Source organism: Pelmatolapia mariae, linkage group LG15 (genome assembly GCF_036321145.2).
Source record: "Pelmatolapia mariae isolate MD_Pm_ZW linkage group LG15, Pm_UMD_F_2, whole genome shotgun sequence".
Lineage (NCBI taxonomy): Eukaryota > Metazoa > Chordata > Actinopteri > Cichliformes > Cichlidae > Pelmatolapia > Pelmatolapia mariae.
The window spans coordinates 32,819,651-32,836,160 of NC_086240.1; the positions used below are offsets into that span (position 1 = coordinate 32,819,651).

General features: G+C 40.1%; 1 protein-coding gene across 1 annotated transcript in view; it reads right to left on the bottom strand.

Moving 5' to 3' along the window:
* Nucleotides 1-16,510, bottom strand: part of kcnk10a (potassium channel, subfamily K, member 10a) — a 30,572-nt gene that overhangs the window by 7,804 nt on the left and 6,258 nt on the right. Inside the window, exons 3-4 of the mRNA XM_063496302.1 lie at nucleotides 3,782-3,899; nucleotides 316-476 (exon numbers count right to left, since the gene is read on the bottom strand). Coding sequence (XP_063352372.1) covers nucleotides 316-476; nucleotides 3,782-3,899 — 279 coding nt within the window. The remainder of the gene's footprint in view (nucleotides 1-315; nucleotides 477-3,781; nucleotides 3,900-16,510) is intronic.

Consider the following 16,510-nt stretch of genomic DNA (forward strand, 5'->3'; position numbering starts at 1 on the left):
TCTCACTTTAAGTTTACCTGTGACTGACTCCACACGTCTGCTTTTGGGTACATGCATCTCTGGAAAATTACAACCCTTAAATAAAGATACACAGCCGCTGTGTATTTAAACTGAACATAAATAACTAGCATTTGAACAAATTCTACCCAGTGTGTTTCATTTTCATATATATATATATATATATATATACTGAAATATACATATTTCAGTTTTTTATGTTAAACCAAGGACCCCACATGAAAAATATCTTACTGATGGCCATTTCATTTTAAAAGGCAATAAGATACATAACACAACAGGACCACTGTGACTCACCCGAAACATTTTCTCCACTTTGGCAATGCTTTTGACAAATATGGTACCTAGCTGGTCCCCAACACCTGCCAGGAGGAATCCAAACAGCGGGATCCCAAATATTGCATAAAGAATGCAGAAAATCTTCCCTCCCTCTGTGCTTGGAGCAATGTTACCATATCCTAGAGGGAAAAATGGAGATAGAGGGGGCTATATAGAACTACAATATGCAGAAAAAAAGCAGTTAAGCAGTTAGAAAAGAAGTTAGTGAGACATTCTACTTTGTATGTAGCGTTCATAGCAGGTATTGGGGTGGTTTACTAAAGACTGTTTAAACCCCTAGATCCTCCAGTCTACTGTATGTGTGAATACATGAATCCAGCTTATAGTGTAACACTCGGTAAGTTGGATGAAGTGGGAGAGTCTTTCCGGGGGAGAGAGTAGTGATTAGAGCAGACGACAAAGGACATGTAGATGAAGGGAAGAGAGGTGATGAGAAAGTGTTGTGTAGATATGGTGTTAAGGAGAGAAATGCAGATGGCAGTGGATTTTGTGAAAATGATGGAAATGACTGTGGTCAACACATACTTTAAAAAGAGGGAGCGACAAGCAGTGACATACAAGATGGAGGTAGCTGTAAACACGCAGACTACAGCTAATGCAGAAGGTGCAATCTGGGAGTGATAAGAGACTGCAACGTGGTGTCAGGGAAGAGTTGCTAGAAGACTGGGAAAGTACAGCTGTAGGGCTTAAGGAAACTACTAGGATGGTGTTTGATGTATCCACTGACAGAGGAACGTGGACAAGGAGACCTGGTAGTGCAATGAAGAAGTTCAGGAATGTATTAAAAGAAAAAAGTGAGACAGTCAGATGAAGTACACAAAAGCACTGGGAGGCAGGGTGTACAGGAAAAGAGGTGGCAGGGGCAAAGGAAATGCATTATAGTGAGCTGTATGTTAAGGTGGACTCTAAGTGTGAAGGGCTACTTTGAAGAACTGATGAATGAAAAAAATAAGAGCAAAGAAGACAAACAGAGGAAAGTTATTGAATCAGAAAGTGAAAGGGTAAGTTTAGTATGGAGCAAGTTAACTTAACTGTGAGGGCACCTATGAGGAGAATGAAGAGTGAGTTCGACCAGATGACAGACTGAGAGGATACCTGAGGAATGGAGCAGCATGTGATTGTACTGACTGTCAAGAACAAGGGTGATGTCAGAGCTGTAGTAACCACAGAGAGAAAGTTGGTCAGTCATATTAAGGTGATATGAGAAAGAGCTGGAGCTAGGTTAAGAGGACAGGTGATGATCAGTGAGCAGTAGTATGACTTCATGCTGAGAAAGAGCACTACTACCAAGGAGGCTGTGTAGCAGGCAGGAGTAGGACCCAAATACAGGACTTGAAAACACCAGGGTTAAACAACAGGTGGTTTTATTAGACTAAAACAAAGTACAAAACAAGGAAATCCAACCTTCAACTCCACAGGGCAACAAAGAGAGATTCAGACAGCATACACACCAGGTAATTAGGGTGATTGGAAACACCAGGGAACATAGCTGAATGGTATCCAACTAACAAGACAGCAAAATTCAATATGACACAAATGAGACAGGATACTATCAAAATAAAAGAGGATGGAACACACACCCACAAACTGAGTCCAAGACTGAAACACGTGAACTTGACACAGATACTGGAGCTAAACAAACATGCAAATATGACTGACTGGGGAGACAAAAGGATAGCAAAACACGGAGACTAGACAGACTACAACATGAAAAGACACAGAGAGGAGACTAGGAACAGACTTAAATACCCCTTGGGGATAAATAAAGTCTCTCTGACTCTGACTCCGATTGCCTGGATACGAAAGTGAGCTGTAATAAAACAAGAGCCAGTAACTAGAAATAATAAACTCAAGACCTACTAATACAAAGATTGAACTTAAATTCAAAGAAGTGAATCAAAAGTCAAGAATAAACTCAAAATGCTGTGCTGAAGACAAAGGACCATAACAACTAAATATGCGATGTGTGCTTTGAGATTGTTGATGAAGAAGTATAGAGAAGGTCAGAAGGAGCCTAACTGTGTATTTGTGGATCTAAAGAAAGCATATGATAGGTTGCCAAGAGAGAAACTGCATTAGGAAGTCAGGAGTGGTAAAGAAGTATTTGAGAATGGTGCAAGACATGTATGAGGACAGAGAGACAGTGGTGAGTTGTTTACTACAGATAGGGTCAAGGTGGAAGTGGGATTACATCAGAGATCAGCTCTGGGCTCTTTCTTGTTTGCATTAGCGACTAACAGACTGACAGATAAGGTCATTGTGATCTCTAATGAGAGTAGGGAGCAGGTGGAAGAGAGCACGAATAGATGGAGGTATTCTCTGGACAGAAAGGGAATGAAATTTTGTAGAAGCAAGACAGAATAGACGTGTGTGAATGAGAGGGAAACTGGTGAAAAGGTGAACAAGATGGTAGTGAGACCTGCTATGGTGCGGTTTGGAGACTAGCACTGACAAAAAGACAGGAGACCGAGCAGGAAATGGAGCTGAAGATGGTGAGGTGTTCATCGGGAGTCACCAGAATGGAGAAGATTAGAAATGAGTACATCAGAGGGACAGCTCAGGTTAAGTGTTTGGAAGATAATGTTAGAAAGAAAACCTGAGATGGTTTGGACATGTGGGCAGGGATAGTGAATATACACTACCAGTCAAAAGTTTGAACACCTGCTCATTTAATCATTTAATGGTTTTCTTTTTCTTTTCTTTTTCTTTTTTACTACTTTCTACATTGTAGATACTGAAGAAATCAAACATATATAGCAAGATATATGGAATTATGTAGCAAAGAAAGAAATGATAAATGCACCAGATGGCCTGGCCTCTACAGTCACCTGACCTAAACTCATTGAGATGGTTTGGGATGAAATGGACCACAGAGTGAAGGCAAAAGGAGCAACATGTGCTCAGCATCTCTGGGAACTCCTTCAAGACTGTTGGAAAACCATTTCACGTGACGACCTCATGAAGCTCATCGAGACAATGCCAAGAGTGTGCAAAGCAGTAATCAAAGCAAAGGGTTGGTATTTTGAAGAATCTAAAATATAAAACATGTTTTGAGTTATTTCACACTATTTTGTTTACTACATAATTCCATATGTGTTCATTCATAGTTTTCATGCCTTTCTTGACTGACTGGCATTTGTATCCAGGAATGAAAATGCTGATTTTGTATGGAATTTATCCTTATATGTGGTGGGTTACACGTACACTGCATCCAACTTCCTTAAGTGGAGAGTTATTTCTGTTTACTTTTTTATGTAAACAGTCAAACACCTCAGTACAGGCACAGTACTGAAGAATCTATTGAAGGATAAAGTCTGGTGTATATTCAGAGGTTAAAGGTAATACAATGAACTATGCATTCCCTACATTGGACCATATTAAAATGTTCAGTATGTTCAGTTCAGTCTTTCCAAATTTTTAGTACCTATAGTGGTGATGACAGTTCCAGCAAAAAAGAAGGCACTACCCAGATCCCAGTGGCTTGAGTTGTAGGAGGTATCACCAACAGGATTCACTCCAGCATTCACAGCCTCCACAGAGTGCTGAGAAGATAAGATAAGGAGAGAGAGAGAATCATGAAAAATGCTGACTGTGCTGTGGTGTTGATTCAGCTAAGTCTTCATATTTTAGTTGACTCTGAGGAGACAGGTTACACACAAGTGACAACAAGAACGACAAGGCATGACCTAAAAAGGGAATTGTTTTGTAGATTGTGGCACTTCACCAGTCACTCACCCTTGGGACGAAACATCAAAGTGATGTTGTGAATGGAGTGAGTGCCGAATGTCACCCCGAGCCAACACCAACAGGCCTAAGGTCAGGGAGTCAAAGTGCTACCTGCAGCCTTGCACCCCTGTTGTACCACCAATTCAATTCAATTCAATTCAATTTTATTCATATAGCGCTTAATCTAAACAGTTGCCTCAAGGGACTCTAAGTAAGGCTACTACAATAATATACAATACAACGCAATAATAGAAAACAGGGAAAACCCCAATAATCAGATTACCCCTTATGAGCAAGCACTTTGGTCACAGTGGGAAGGAAAAAAACTCATTTTTAACAGAAAATAACCTCCAACAGAGCCAGACTCAGGGAGTGGCAGCCATCTGCCGCGACCATTTGGGGGTAAGGAGAGGAAGACAGGACAAAGACATGCTGAGGAAGAGAACCAGAGATTATTTATACCTTTTTAAATGCAGAGTGATGTATGTGAGTGAGAAAAAAGGTGAGTGATGAAGACACAGTCTGTACATCATGGGAATTCCCCAGCAGCCTAGACGTATTGCAGTGTAAGTAAGGGAGGATTCAGGGTCACCTGATCCAGCCCAAACTGGTTTGTGAAAAAGGAAAGTTTCAAGGCTATTCTTAAAAGTAGAGAGGCTGCCTGTCTCCTGAATTCCAAAGGGGGAACTGGTTCCATAGAAGAGGGGCCTTGAAACTAAAGACAGTGCCTCCCATACTACTTTTAAATACCCTAGAAACCACAAGTAAGGCTGTAGTCTTAAAGGGACATGCTCTAACGGGGTGATACAGTAGCATGAGGTCTTTAAGTTAACATGGACCTGATTTTTCAAAACCTTGTATGTGATGTGAAGGATTTTAAATTAGATTGTGGATTTAACAGGGATCAAAGGAAGAGAAGCCAGGATAGGAGAAATATGCTCTCTCTTTCTAGTCCTTTTTCAGCATCATTCGGAGACAGGATATTTCTAATTTTAGAGATATTGTGCAAATGGAAGAAAGCAGTCCTATTTGTTTAATATGTGCATTGAAGGACATATCCTGGTCTAAAAAAACAACTCCAATATTCCTCACAATGTTACTGGTAGTTAAGGTAATGCCATCCAGAGTAAGAATCTGGTTAAATGGACTGATTCTTTTATAGCACTTTTCTACTCTCCTGGAGCACTTTATACAACATGCCACATTCACCCATTCACACAAGCACTTTCTTCTATGCTTTGTAAGTGATTTCTACCTAACATTCACACACATTCATATTCCGATGGATGCATCAGAGAACAATTTGGGGTTAGTATCTTGCCCAAGGATATTTGGCATGCACACTGGGGGAGCCATGGATCAAACCATCAACTTTCCGATCAGCAGATGACCTGCTCTGTCTCCTGAGCTACAGTCACCCCAATGGTAGCCAACCCAATAACCTCAGTTTTTTTTATGTCTTTAATATACTCCTCATTTGTAACCTTCACTAAAGCTGTTTCTGTGCTATGATGAGCTCTGAAACCTGACTGTAACTCTTCAAATAAGCCATTCCTCTGCAGATGATCTGTTAGCTGTTTTGCAACTACTCTTTCAAGGATTTTTGAGATGAAAGGAAGGTTGGAGATTGGCCAACAATTAGCTAAGACAACTGGGTTCAGTGATGGCTTTTTAAGTATCAGTATTTGTATTATTGCAGGGTCTTGAGGCAACTGTTGTTATGAATTGAATTGAAATTAAGTTTTTCTACCACCTTGAAGGCCTGTGGTACATAGCCGATAAATAGAGATAGGTTGATTATATTTAAGATTGAAGCATTAATTAATGGTAGTTTTTCTAAAAGACATGTTGATGGTTTGGAGGAGGTATACGGCATATCTATCTTTAATATTATCATCATAATCTTCTAATAATTCACTGTAATACTGGTTTTTACAGTGTCGCAAAATATTAGTAAACTTATATTTTCAAGTTCTTTTGTTCAGCAATTTATAAGTTCTCCATGACATTATTATGTGATATTTGTGTTTTCTACTAAATTATTTTATTGGGCAAGTTTTAATCATGCAATAATTTAAATACTTTAAATACTTAAAAAAAATGTATTGACATCTTTTTCATTCCATTACCTGTTCAGTTCTAACCCATTTACAAGTTTGATCCTTATCTTGAAAATCTTTCTTTGCCATAACTCCCATAATAAACTATAAATACTGGAAGGTGGTCAGTGATGTTCTCTTGATTACTGGTAAATATATAATCAATCAGTGTTGAATAATGAGAAATATAATAACTGGGTTTGATGATTTTAGGATATATACTGAGGCTGTATATGGTGTTGATTAATTCATCTTTCAGTTTGTGCTTATTTCAGGTAAATATTGATATCACTATGTCAGGGGCTGGGTTTGTGACCCAGCGTTTTCAGTTTGTTTTGATCTATTTCCTGGTATTTTGAAGATGATAAGATCTAGGATTATTATTAGTTTGCCTCAAGTTTTAGTCTAGGCTATGTTTCACCCAGGCCTTCTGTGTTAGTTTTCATGTATTTCTTGTGAGTGTTTCATGTTGTCAAGCCTGTTTCGTCATCTCTACGTCACTCCATGTTTCCTGTATTATTTTGAAAGTTTTGTGTTTCTTTGTTCAGTGTGTTTAGTGTTACACTTCCTCTGTGACTTCATTATATTCATTTGTGTCAGCTGTTTCCCCATGTGTTTCCACTTCCCCTGATCACCTCCTGTGTGTATTTAGTCTGTGTGTTTTCGTTCACTCTTTGTCAGGTTGTTTGTCTTCCTCCCTTGATGTCACATCAAATGTTCTTTTTCGCAGTTGTCACAGTCTAGTTTTTCCCAGTTTAGGTTTGAGTTTTTGCCATTGTTCATTTTTGCCTTTTTTATTTTCATGTTTTCAACCCAAACAAATGGCTCGCTTTTTGTTTAAATTTAGTTCAGTCTTCTCTCGTTTTCTGCATTTTTGTCCTCCTCTCTCACACTACAGATAATACCACAGATAAACATTATTTTTACTACTGACATTTCTTCCGCCACCTTATAAATAAAATTACTATCAATAAAGACAGCAACATCACATTCAGTTGTGTTTTCTCTGCTCTTGGAAATAATTTCATAAGTTGCTACACCCAAGTCCATACCTGTCCCACTTTGCTTTATTGAAAGGGTGTAAGACCTGACTGAGGCAATGTTTGATCTTGTGAAAGTTGGTATACAAGCTTCTGCTGTTAAAGTGAATTATTGAAAATGTATCTTCTGTCCTAACGGTACTTATCAACTGGTCATCCATATAAAAGCAGCTACTGCTGAAGAAAATGTTGTTATCAGAGTCCATGTCATTTTCTTATTCCTGCTGATGGTGTTCAGTGTATGGAAAAGTAAACTATTCCAGATCATCTTGCCTTTGAAGAACATTATGAAGAGTCAGATGTGTGTGAGATGTGTCAGTTGCCACAAAGAAGTTGTCAAACATGCTTGATGATTATAAGTTCCTATGTTCATTTAGACATACTACTGTAGGGATAGCGGCGATGAATAATCAATTTGTCATACCGCTCATATGACCATACTCACGCTAGCTGCTTTCAGGTCTCCCATATACTCCTTCCTTTTTCTCCTTAGTACATCCATAAAAGCCTAATTTATGAATATTTTATATCCTTTGAGAAACTTTGCCAATTGGAGAATGGCCGTTCTGTTCTTGTACCACAGTTCTTCCATCTTGATCTCATGCTAAAGTTATATACCTTTTTCAAGAGGATTTTCATCACTTTCTTCTCTGTTTCCGCCCAGGTCTCTCCCTCAAATACCAGGTTGTTAAGTCTAGATTGTGCTTCCAAATACTCAGTTTTGTCAGTGCACCCAGCAGAATGTCACACGCTTTTAAATTGTTTGTAATGAGTTGTTGCATTCAGTGTGTTTAGCCATTTCAGCTTTTATGGACGTCCTTTTGTGTGAACTAGAGGTTTGTTTTAATGTCTTACACCTCAATTCTAGAGTTTTGAATGCTTCTTGTGGTTCAGGAAGTGTTGAAAAACATTTATTTTTGCTTTTGCAGCAGTTCATTTACTTAAGTAACATTCAAATAGTCCTTCTCCAATTTGACCTCCATTCTTGGCATTTTACAGCTGTTTGCCATAGCTTACCAAATTTTGTGGCTCTGTTTGAACGTGCAAGAACAGCTCGTGACACCTTCTTTGGCACATTCGTGCCCAGGATGACTGTAACGTCTTACTACAGCTTCATGTTCTCCTTTTGAATGATAGATTGATAGATAGATAGATAAAATAAATACAACACAAAACAAAATATATCAAGTACATACAAGCCCATGAAGGTATAAACAAATGTTTTGTCTGAAAAAAAAAATAGGTCGAATTTTAACATTTTCCCTACAATCATATAGCTATTTTTAAACTTAAATTTCAAAACTTACATTTTAACTACTGATTTTATCTGCTGTTCTGATTTTATCTACCGTTTTTTTAAAATCAATTTTAAATCATGCTTTTTATTTGTTTTTGTTTTTTTATGTCTCTGTAAAGCACTTTGAATCACCTTGTTGTTGAATTGTGCTATATAAATAAACTTGCCTTGCCTATAGATTTGTACATAACAATAATAATGGAAAACAGTGGTATCTGAAGGGATTCCAAGTGTTCCAAGTCCCATCAGCATCTTGGAGGGGGCGAAGAGAGAGGTTGAGGCCCCTCAGACGGAGTTCCCCGTCTCGCTTGGGAATCAACAAATGGCGAGAGGAGAACCCAGCTTGGTGGTCCCCAGTCTAAAAAGGTAAGCTACCTAGCATTTCCACAACACTGCTCTTATTGTTCATCTTGGTGTGAATAGGAGTTATAAACTATAAAGTCAAAGAGTGAAATTTGTGAAGCGAGAACAATTTAGGCTCCCTTAGCAGGCCAGAGAGGCTCTTGCTTGCTGAGCTAATGCCCTGGCCAAAAGGACCTGGCTAGCTGAACTGGGGAGGCCATAGCAAGGACGAGTTAGGTGTGTTAGCCCACAAGACTGAAAATAACTGTGCAAAGCTGTAGTTGAACTGACAACCTTCAGCTTTCAACAGACTGAAGTGCAGGAACTAACCCACTAAGCCAAACAGCAACACACGATAAAAGTCAAGCTTGCATGTCCCACATGAGCCAGTGGTAAGTGTGCGCCAGAGGCCAAAAGCCAAATCAGTCCTCAAATGATATTCAAATGAGGGAGGCATGACATGAAAAAAGAGCCCCTTTTTCTCTCTGTCATGTCTGTGAAAGAAGCACTGCACCATATAGTATAAATTACCTTGCTGCTGCAGAGTTAAAGAAAGTGTACCTAACAAAGTGTGACAGTATCCTTTCATACAACTCTATGCTACTTGATCATGAAAAGTGTCCCATGCACTACTTGAACTCACAACCTTCAGCTGAAGTGAGCAGTAACTTTACAACTACACCTCTGAAGCAGAGGTGAGCGAGAGTACTGGCACTCCATTCAATGTCACTCTATCAACAGAAAAAGTTGAATATTTCAGAAACTTGGCATGAAACAGCACACAAATTAGCCAGTCATTTTGAGGTGTAAACTTTGTCTTTGCAACAGCTCCACTAATAGTAAACAAAGGGGAGATGCAAATACCATATATGACCATGAAACTGGCCTCATGGCCCATAGTTAGTCAGTGGTGCGGGTGTCAGTCATTATGCAAATTAACTGTTTATAAGGTTTGGGAAACCTACAGTCAGCTGAGACTGAAGAAATTACTTGGATGTGGACGAAATGTTTCTCCCATGAAAACGCGACGTCCAGATGTACAGAATCAACTTTTTGGGAAAGGAGTCATCAGTGTGCCTAGTAAGATTTATGTGAAGGTATGCATTTATATGATCAGTACAACTGATACAATGTTCCAGTGTTGGACTTCTCTCCAATGATGCTTGAAACAATTTTGGACTGGATTTCAGTCATATTTACACTGTTTTGTTCTACCACACTGTTACAGTGGTCCCTCGCTATAACGTGGTTCACCTTTTGCGGCCTCGCTGTTTCACAGACTTTTTTTTGTGCAAGTTTGCTTTTTTTTTTTTTTTTTTTAAACAGCGCATTGTGTTCTGCGTCCTGATTGGCTGTCCAGTACAGAATGCATTCAGCTTGTCAAATTAACATAAATCTTCGATCGCTAGCAGTGTGACTCTGAAGTGCTGTACTGTATGTTTGTAAGTTTTCTCCCCAACAAACACAACATCGGCAAAACGTTTTGCACCGTCAAAGGCACCTGCGTTAGCACACAAAAGGCAGAGGAAGATGGTAACCATCGCACAAAAAGTTGGACTTCTGGACATGCTAAAGGAAGGTAGAAGTTACCGTATTTTTCGGATTATAAGGCGCATTAAGCAAAACAAAACAGTCGGATAAGTCAAACTTTACTCAACTCATTCTTCTTGCTTCCGTACCATTGATTCATTAATGTTGAATTCTCTCGCAGCTGCTCTATTCCCATGTTCTGGACCTGAAAACAGGGTTTGATCTTTGGTTTCATTCTATAATACTGGACTTATTTTTCTATGAAGGTGTGAACGTTGAGAGTGTTTAAACAAGACAGAAAAGTGTGAAAATGTTCATGCCTGGATGGATTTCACCTATCACAGGTTAGTTTTAGAACGTAACTCCCGCGATAAACGAGGGACCACTGTACCTCAAAGAAACCCAATCAAACACATTTGTGTGTTTCAAATTAAATGCTACATTCAGTATATGACTAGATCAGTACAGTCTCTTTGCCTGGGGTAAAGCAACACCTTTTAGGAAACTGAAAAAAGAATCAATTGCCCTGTTTTTTCTGTTACATAACACTGTACTTTCTTCTCTCTGTGTGCATCTCCAAGTTTGTTTGCAGAGGTGCTGGGAGAGGACAAGGAAAGGGAGCTCATGTCAAGTGTCACAGTCAGCGCTGCTCTACCCTGCAAGTGTCTGTCCTGGCAGATGGAGTCTCAGTGTAATGAGTCACACTCAGGGTGTGACAGATAGCTGTTTGGCTGGCTGAAGGGCAAATACACAAGGACACACTGAAATTCTTACTGCCAGGACTAGAAAAGTTTGGTTTACAAAACCCGTGCTGGCAAATGGTATGGGGACTGTAATTAATTTCAGATCACTATAATAGTTCATTGCACTACTGAGCACTCAGAATAAAATAAGTAGAAAAGTTACAGATTCCCATGACTGAGAATTGTTTGTGCAGACTTAGTGAAAGGAATGTGGGAGTAACCAGAGCGAGGTTGGGAGATAATAAATACGGCTTTCACAGACAGATGCTACTTTAGGTGCAAAAAACTGGGTAACAGGTCAGGGAAAAGTGTGTGTGCGTTCATCCCTAGATGAAGCTGCAACTGAGGGAGGAGAAGAGTGCAACCTCTTCGCCAATAAGGGGGGCTAAAGTCTAACCCACATCTCCTTCTCAATGGTTTTTGAAGAATCTGATAGATGCAAATTCTCTTTTATAAATATGTGTACCACTAAGTTATGAGAATCTCTCTTCCGGTAGTTGGCTACAGCAAACTGCTGCAGATTGTGGTTTTTGGACTTGGCAGCGCTTCCTCTTACACAGCTGAGCCACATTTGGCTTGAGGGACGAAGCAACTGAGATGCTTAGTATGGCTTTAAGATGCTTATCTGTAAGTTTGGACCTGAACTTTGACTTAAGCTCATTGTGGAGAAGAGTTTTTCACACAGATTGCTGGTGCCAAAAATGCACATGCTCTGCTTGAACATCCTGTAAAGCTCAGGAGAGGTGGGGGGCATTTCTCTCAAATTGTCCAAGCTTGTCTGTGTGATGTCAACAAGAAAAGCTAAGTCCATTAGCCATTCAGGATCACTTAGTACAGGAATAGCCATCCCATTCTTCTCCATAAAGGCTTTCACTTCTGCTCTCAAAAACCCTTTTAAGACCTTCCCGCTGCTAAGCCAACGTACCTTGGTGAAGTAGAGCATATCCCCATATGCTGACTCTATTTCCTCGAAAAAGGCACGAAACTACCGGTGCTTTAAGCCCCTGGATCTGATATGGTTGATGCATTTCACAACATCGGACATCACACTGTCAAACTTCAGGCATTTACTGCAAAGGGCTTGCTGATGGATAATGCAGTGCAGAGCAATGGCTTCGTCCACATCCTCCTCCTCCTCCTCCTCCTCCTCCTCCTCCTCCTCCTGAAATTGTCTGTGCTCATCACCAACCTTTCTCTTCACAGCAGGGTTTGAAAAAGACATGACTGTGGCTGGGTGACAAAAAATGTATTTGCACTGTGTGACAGGATATATTTTCTCTCTACTCGGTGACAGTTCTGAAACACATTACAAGTGACCAGCGTTGCTAATTTGTGTTGTTGTCATAAGCCTGACCTACGGTAGCACACAAGTGTTAAAAAATATAAAACACCTAGTGCAACGACTCATGCAGGTGCCTGTGAGAAAAGCCCCTCGCGTGGGCCACACTAATATCAAACTTTGATTTCAGGTAAGGGGCTGCTAAATATCGTTCTTGGGGCCAGAATTGAAACACATTTCAGGAAGATAGCCCCAACTGACAAACATGCTCACTGAATACCTCAGTCAGCAGAAACCCAACAAAGAGGAGCAAGTGGAGGAACCATCATGGAAGGACAGGCCCCTGCATGGTATGTACCACCGGCAGATAGAGGAGGTGGCTGATATCCAGAAATCCTACCAGTGGCTGGACAAAGCTGGACTGAAAGACAGCACAGAGGCACTAATCATGGCAGCACAAGAACAAGCTCTGAGTACAAGATCCATAGAGGCTGGGGTCTATCACACCAGGCAAGACCCGAGGTGCAGGCTGTGTAAAGATGCCCCTGAGACAATCCAGCACATAACAGCAGGGTGCAAGATGCTAGCAGGCAAGGCATACATGGAACACCATAACCAAGTGGCCGCCATAGTATACAGAAACATCTGTGCCGAGTATGGCCTGGAAGTTCCGAGGTCAAAATGGGAGACGCCCCCAAGGGTGATGGAGAATGACCGAGCTAAGATCCTGTGGGACTTCCAGATACAGACGGACAAAATGGTGGTGGCTAACCAACCGGACATAGTGGTGGTGGACAAACAGGAGAAGACGGCCGTAGTGATCGATGTAGCGGTTCCGAATGACAGCAACATCAGAAAGAAGGAACACGAGAAGCTGGAGAAATACCAAGGGCTCAGAGAAGAGCTCGAGAGGATGTGGAGGGTGAAGGTGACGGTGGTCCCCGTGGTAATCGGAGCACTAGGTGCGGTGACTCCCAAGATAGGCAAGTGGCTCCAGCAGATCCCGGGAACAACATCGGAGATCTCTGTCCAGAAGAGCGCAGTCCTGGGAACAGCTAAGATACTGCGCAGGACCCTCAAGCTCCCAGGCCTCTGGTAGAGGACCTGAGCTTGAAGGATAAAAACCGCCCGCAGGGGCGAGATGGGTGTTAAAGTTATATATATATATATGTATGTATAAAGAATACTTCTGGAGGACAAGGACCAAGCCTAATCTGTCACAACCACATGAAAAAACTTACTGCAACAAAAAAAAAATAAAAAATACAGGCAACAGCAACACCCGGTGGAGTGACAGCAATACCCTATCAGTATTTTATGGCTGAGGGGGTAAAAAAGAAAAGAAAAACAAAATCTAGATTCTCCTGAATTCATAGGATAATCCCAAGAAATTAAAGTATACGTGATAATATCTAGCAATGACAGACATAAGTTTTAATGAAAGATAAGAACATACATAAGATGAGACAATGGATAATGAAATATTTTTCAACAGACGAATTGAGGTGAAGACCGTGATCAGCACTGGTCCATTATGGTGAAGAGAAAGTGAAATGTTTAGTGCTCCTAACCTGGAAAAGGTGGCTGGGGAGAGGGAGGCCTTGACTTCTCTGCTTAGGCTGCTGCCAGGTGACTGCATATAAGGCAGCCAGGCTATAATTTGTTTTTAAAATATTGATAAATCATGGATTTTTCTGTGAAACATTTGTAGGCCTCACTAAGAAACACAAATGAGGTCCAGTTTTTTTTTTAAGTAACCATGTAACCAGGAAAATTAGATTCTTGAAATTAAAAATCTCTTTTAGAAGTCCTAGACTATCTAAAAAAACAAGTATCAGCAAATAAATGATTTTTTTTTTTTTTTTTTAAAGGTCTCTGGTAATTGATTATTTTTTTTCCTTCTTTTTCTTTCGGCCACCTCTCTCACTTTATTTTGCTAACCTCTTCCTTTGAATACTTTCCAGTAATTCCTCGTGGCACCTCCAAGTCTCTTTGTCGTCTTTCCTCTGTCCAAAGGATACACCAAACACTAGTTTCCTCAGCACTTCAGATTACCACCCAGATTCTGTCTTAACTCCCCCCTGAAATCTGAGAAACACTGTTTCTTCTTTAACTTCCTCCACTTAATCCACGCCTCTGTCTTCACTCACTCACATCCAACAGACTACTATCTAATGCTGCCTAGCTACATCCCCCCTGATACCAACGTGCAGTCTCCTATCTTTTCAGAATAAAACCAACATTCAGAGGATGGTGCAGACACAAGCTGGAGCAGGAGGAGTGGCATCTGTTAATCTAATTTTCTGTAAATATGTTTGCTCTAATATGGATCCAGGATGGCAGGGATGGTGCTCGCTGTGGAGGGAATGCAGTTTACAGGGTCACTGGCTATCCTTTAATAGTCAGTCATAGTTTATATATTTTTCCACATACAGAGGGGATTATTTTTACTGAACAGCCAATCTTTCTATCTTTAATTCTGAGTTTATGGTTAGGCTTTGCTGCGCTGGCTTCTTTGGTCAACCACTGCTTCTTAATGAGGAATATGTTTTCCAGATAACAAAAATCTTCTTTTCTAGGTTCACTGTTCAATTTAGAGCCTAAACCATGTTTTACAGATGGCTGTAGATACTGACTGACCTCCTCGGTACATACTGACAAATATTTGATTAAAAAAGTTCATAGATTCATTACGCCATAAGCTCTGTTCGGACGCCTCCAATGGTTTAGTGGATAACACATTATCTTAATGTCACTGCTTCAATCCCAGCTAGAGACACAATTCCCCATTAAGCCTGCATCAGGAAGGGAACAGCAGCTAAAACTTGTTTTTATGCTTGAATAGGTCAGTTATAAGTGGCTTAACAAAAAAAAAAAACACCTCTGAAAATAGTCAGATAAAAAATGTAATTTGTACCTTTTTCTCTTTTTTGCAGCATGCGTGAGTTTTTTAATACATTTCAGAGCTCATTAAAAAACAACTGTCAGAGAGTTGTCTTCCAACCACTAACAGGAAGGTTAGTGGTTGAATCCCTGGCTCCTAAAGTCTCCATTTTGAAGTTGTGGTGTGACCAGGCCTAAGCCATTTGAAAGTGTACTTTTTAAGTATGAGATAAGAAGGAAGGAATTCTCTTCTACAAAGTGACGAGATCTGATCTTTTTGCCTACCTCTTACTTTCCCTTAACAACATAAATAACCACTTTAGGTTTTGCTTTTATCCAATCACAGTTTATTTCTCAAGGATTGGTGGTTTTACTATGCAGCTTTAGTTTTGTGTTTCCCTTGTGCACAAATGTGTTAGGCTGTGAAACCAAGCTGGCAACAATCCACAACAGCTTTCCAGATTTAGCTGCAGCAGCTGTGCTCTGCAATATCCTGTCCATTATCATACAGGGTTTCACTTTTGCTGAGGTCAATAAGCGTCCAGACCAAACAACTGGCTGTTACTATAATGCTTTATTAGCTGTGAGCGCTTGGCTGTGAAAAGCCCTGGTGTTAGCAAAGTTGAAAGTGTTGGGTCACAACTCAAATTAAGATCTGCTCATAAGATCTGGCTTTCAAGCCTTGTTTCATTTTCCCTTAAATTATCTGTCAAGGTCTGCCCTACATGAGTTTCCAGGGAGATCATCTTTGCATTTTGAATTGTGGATTGTGAAAGTTTCTCACCTAAAATGCCAAAAAAGAAGAAAAATAGAAAAAAAGGGCTCGGATGCCCAGCAGGCTTTTTTCTTTACTACCACAATTCTCCAAAATCCTAGAAAACCTGTTTGATAAACAATTAGACAAATTCTTAGATAAATATAAATTACTGTCTGACAGTCAATATGGATTCAGATCGAAAAGATCAACATCACTGGCATTAATTCAGTCAATGAAGGAGATTACAAATGCTATTGATCAGAAACAGTATGCAGCCGGATTATTTCTCGATCTCAAGAAAGCATTTGATACAATCAATCATTACTATTAATAAATAAACTGGAAAAGTATCAGATTGGGGGGTTGTACTGCAGTGGGTTAAAAACTATTGAAATGACAGGAAACAATTTGTGAAGAATATTCCTCATCATGCTTGGACTATACTAGGTCCAAAGTT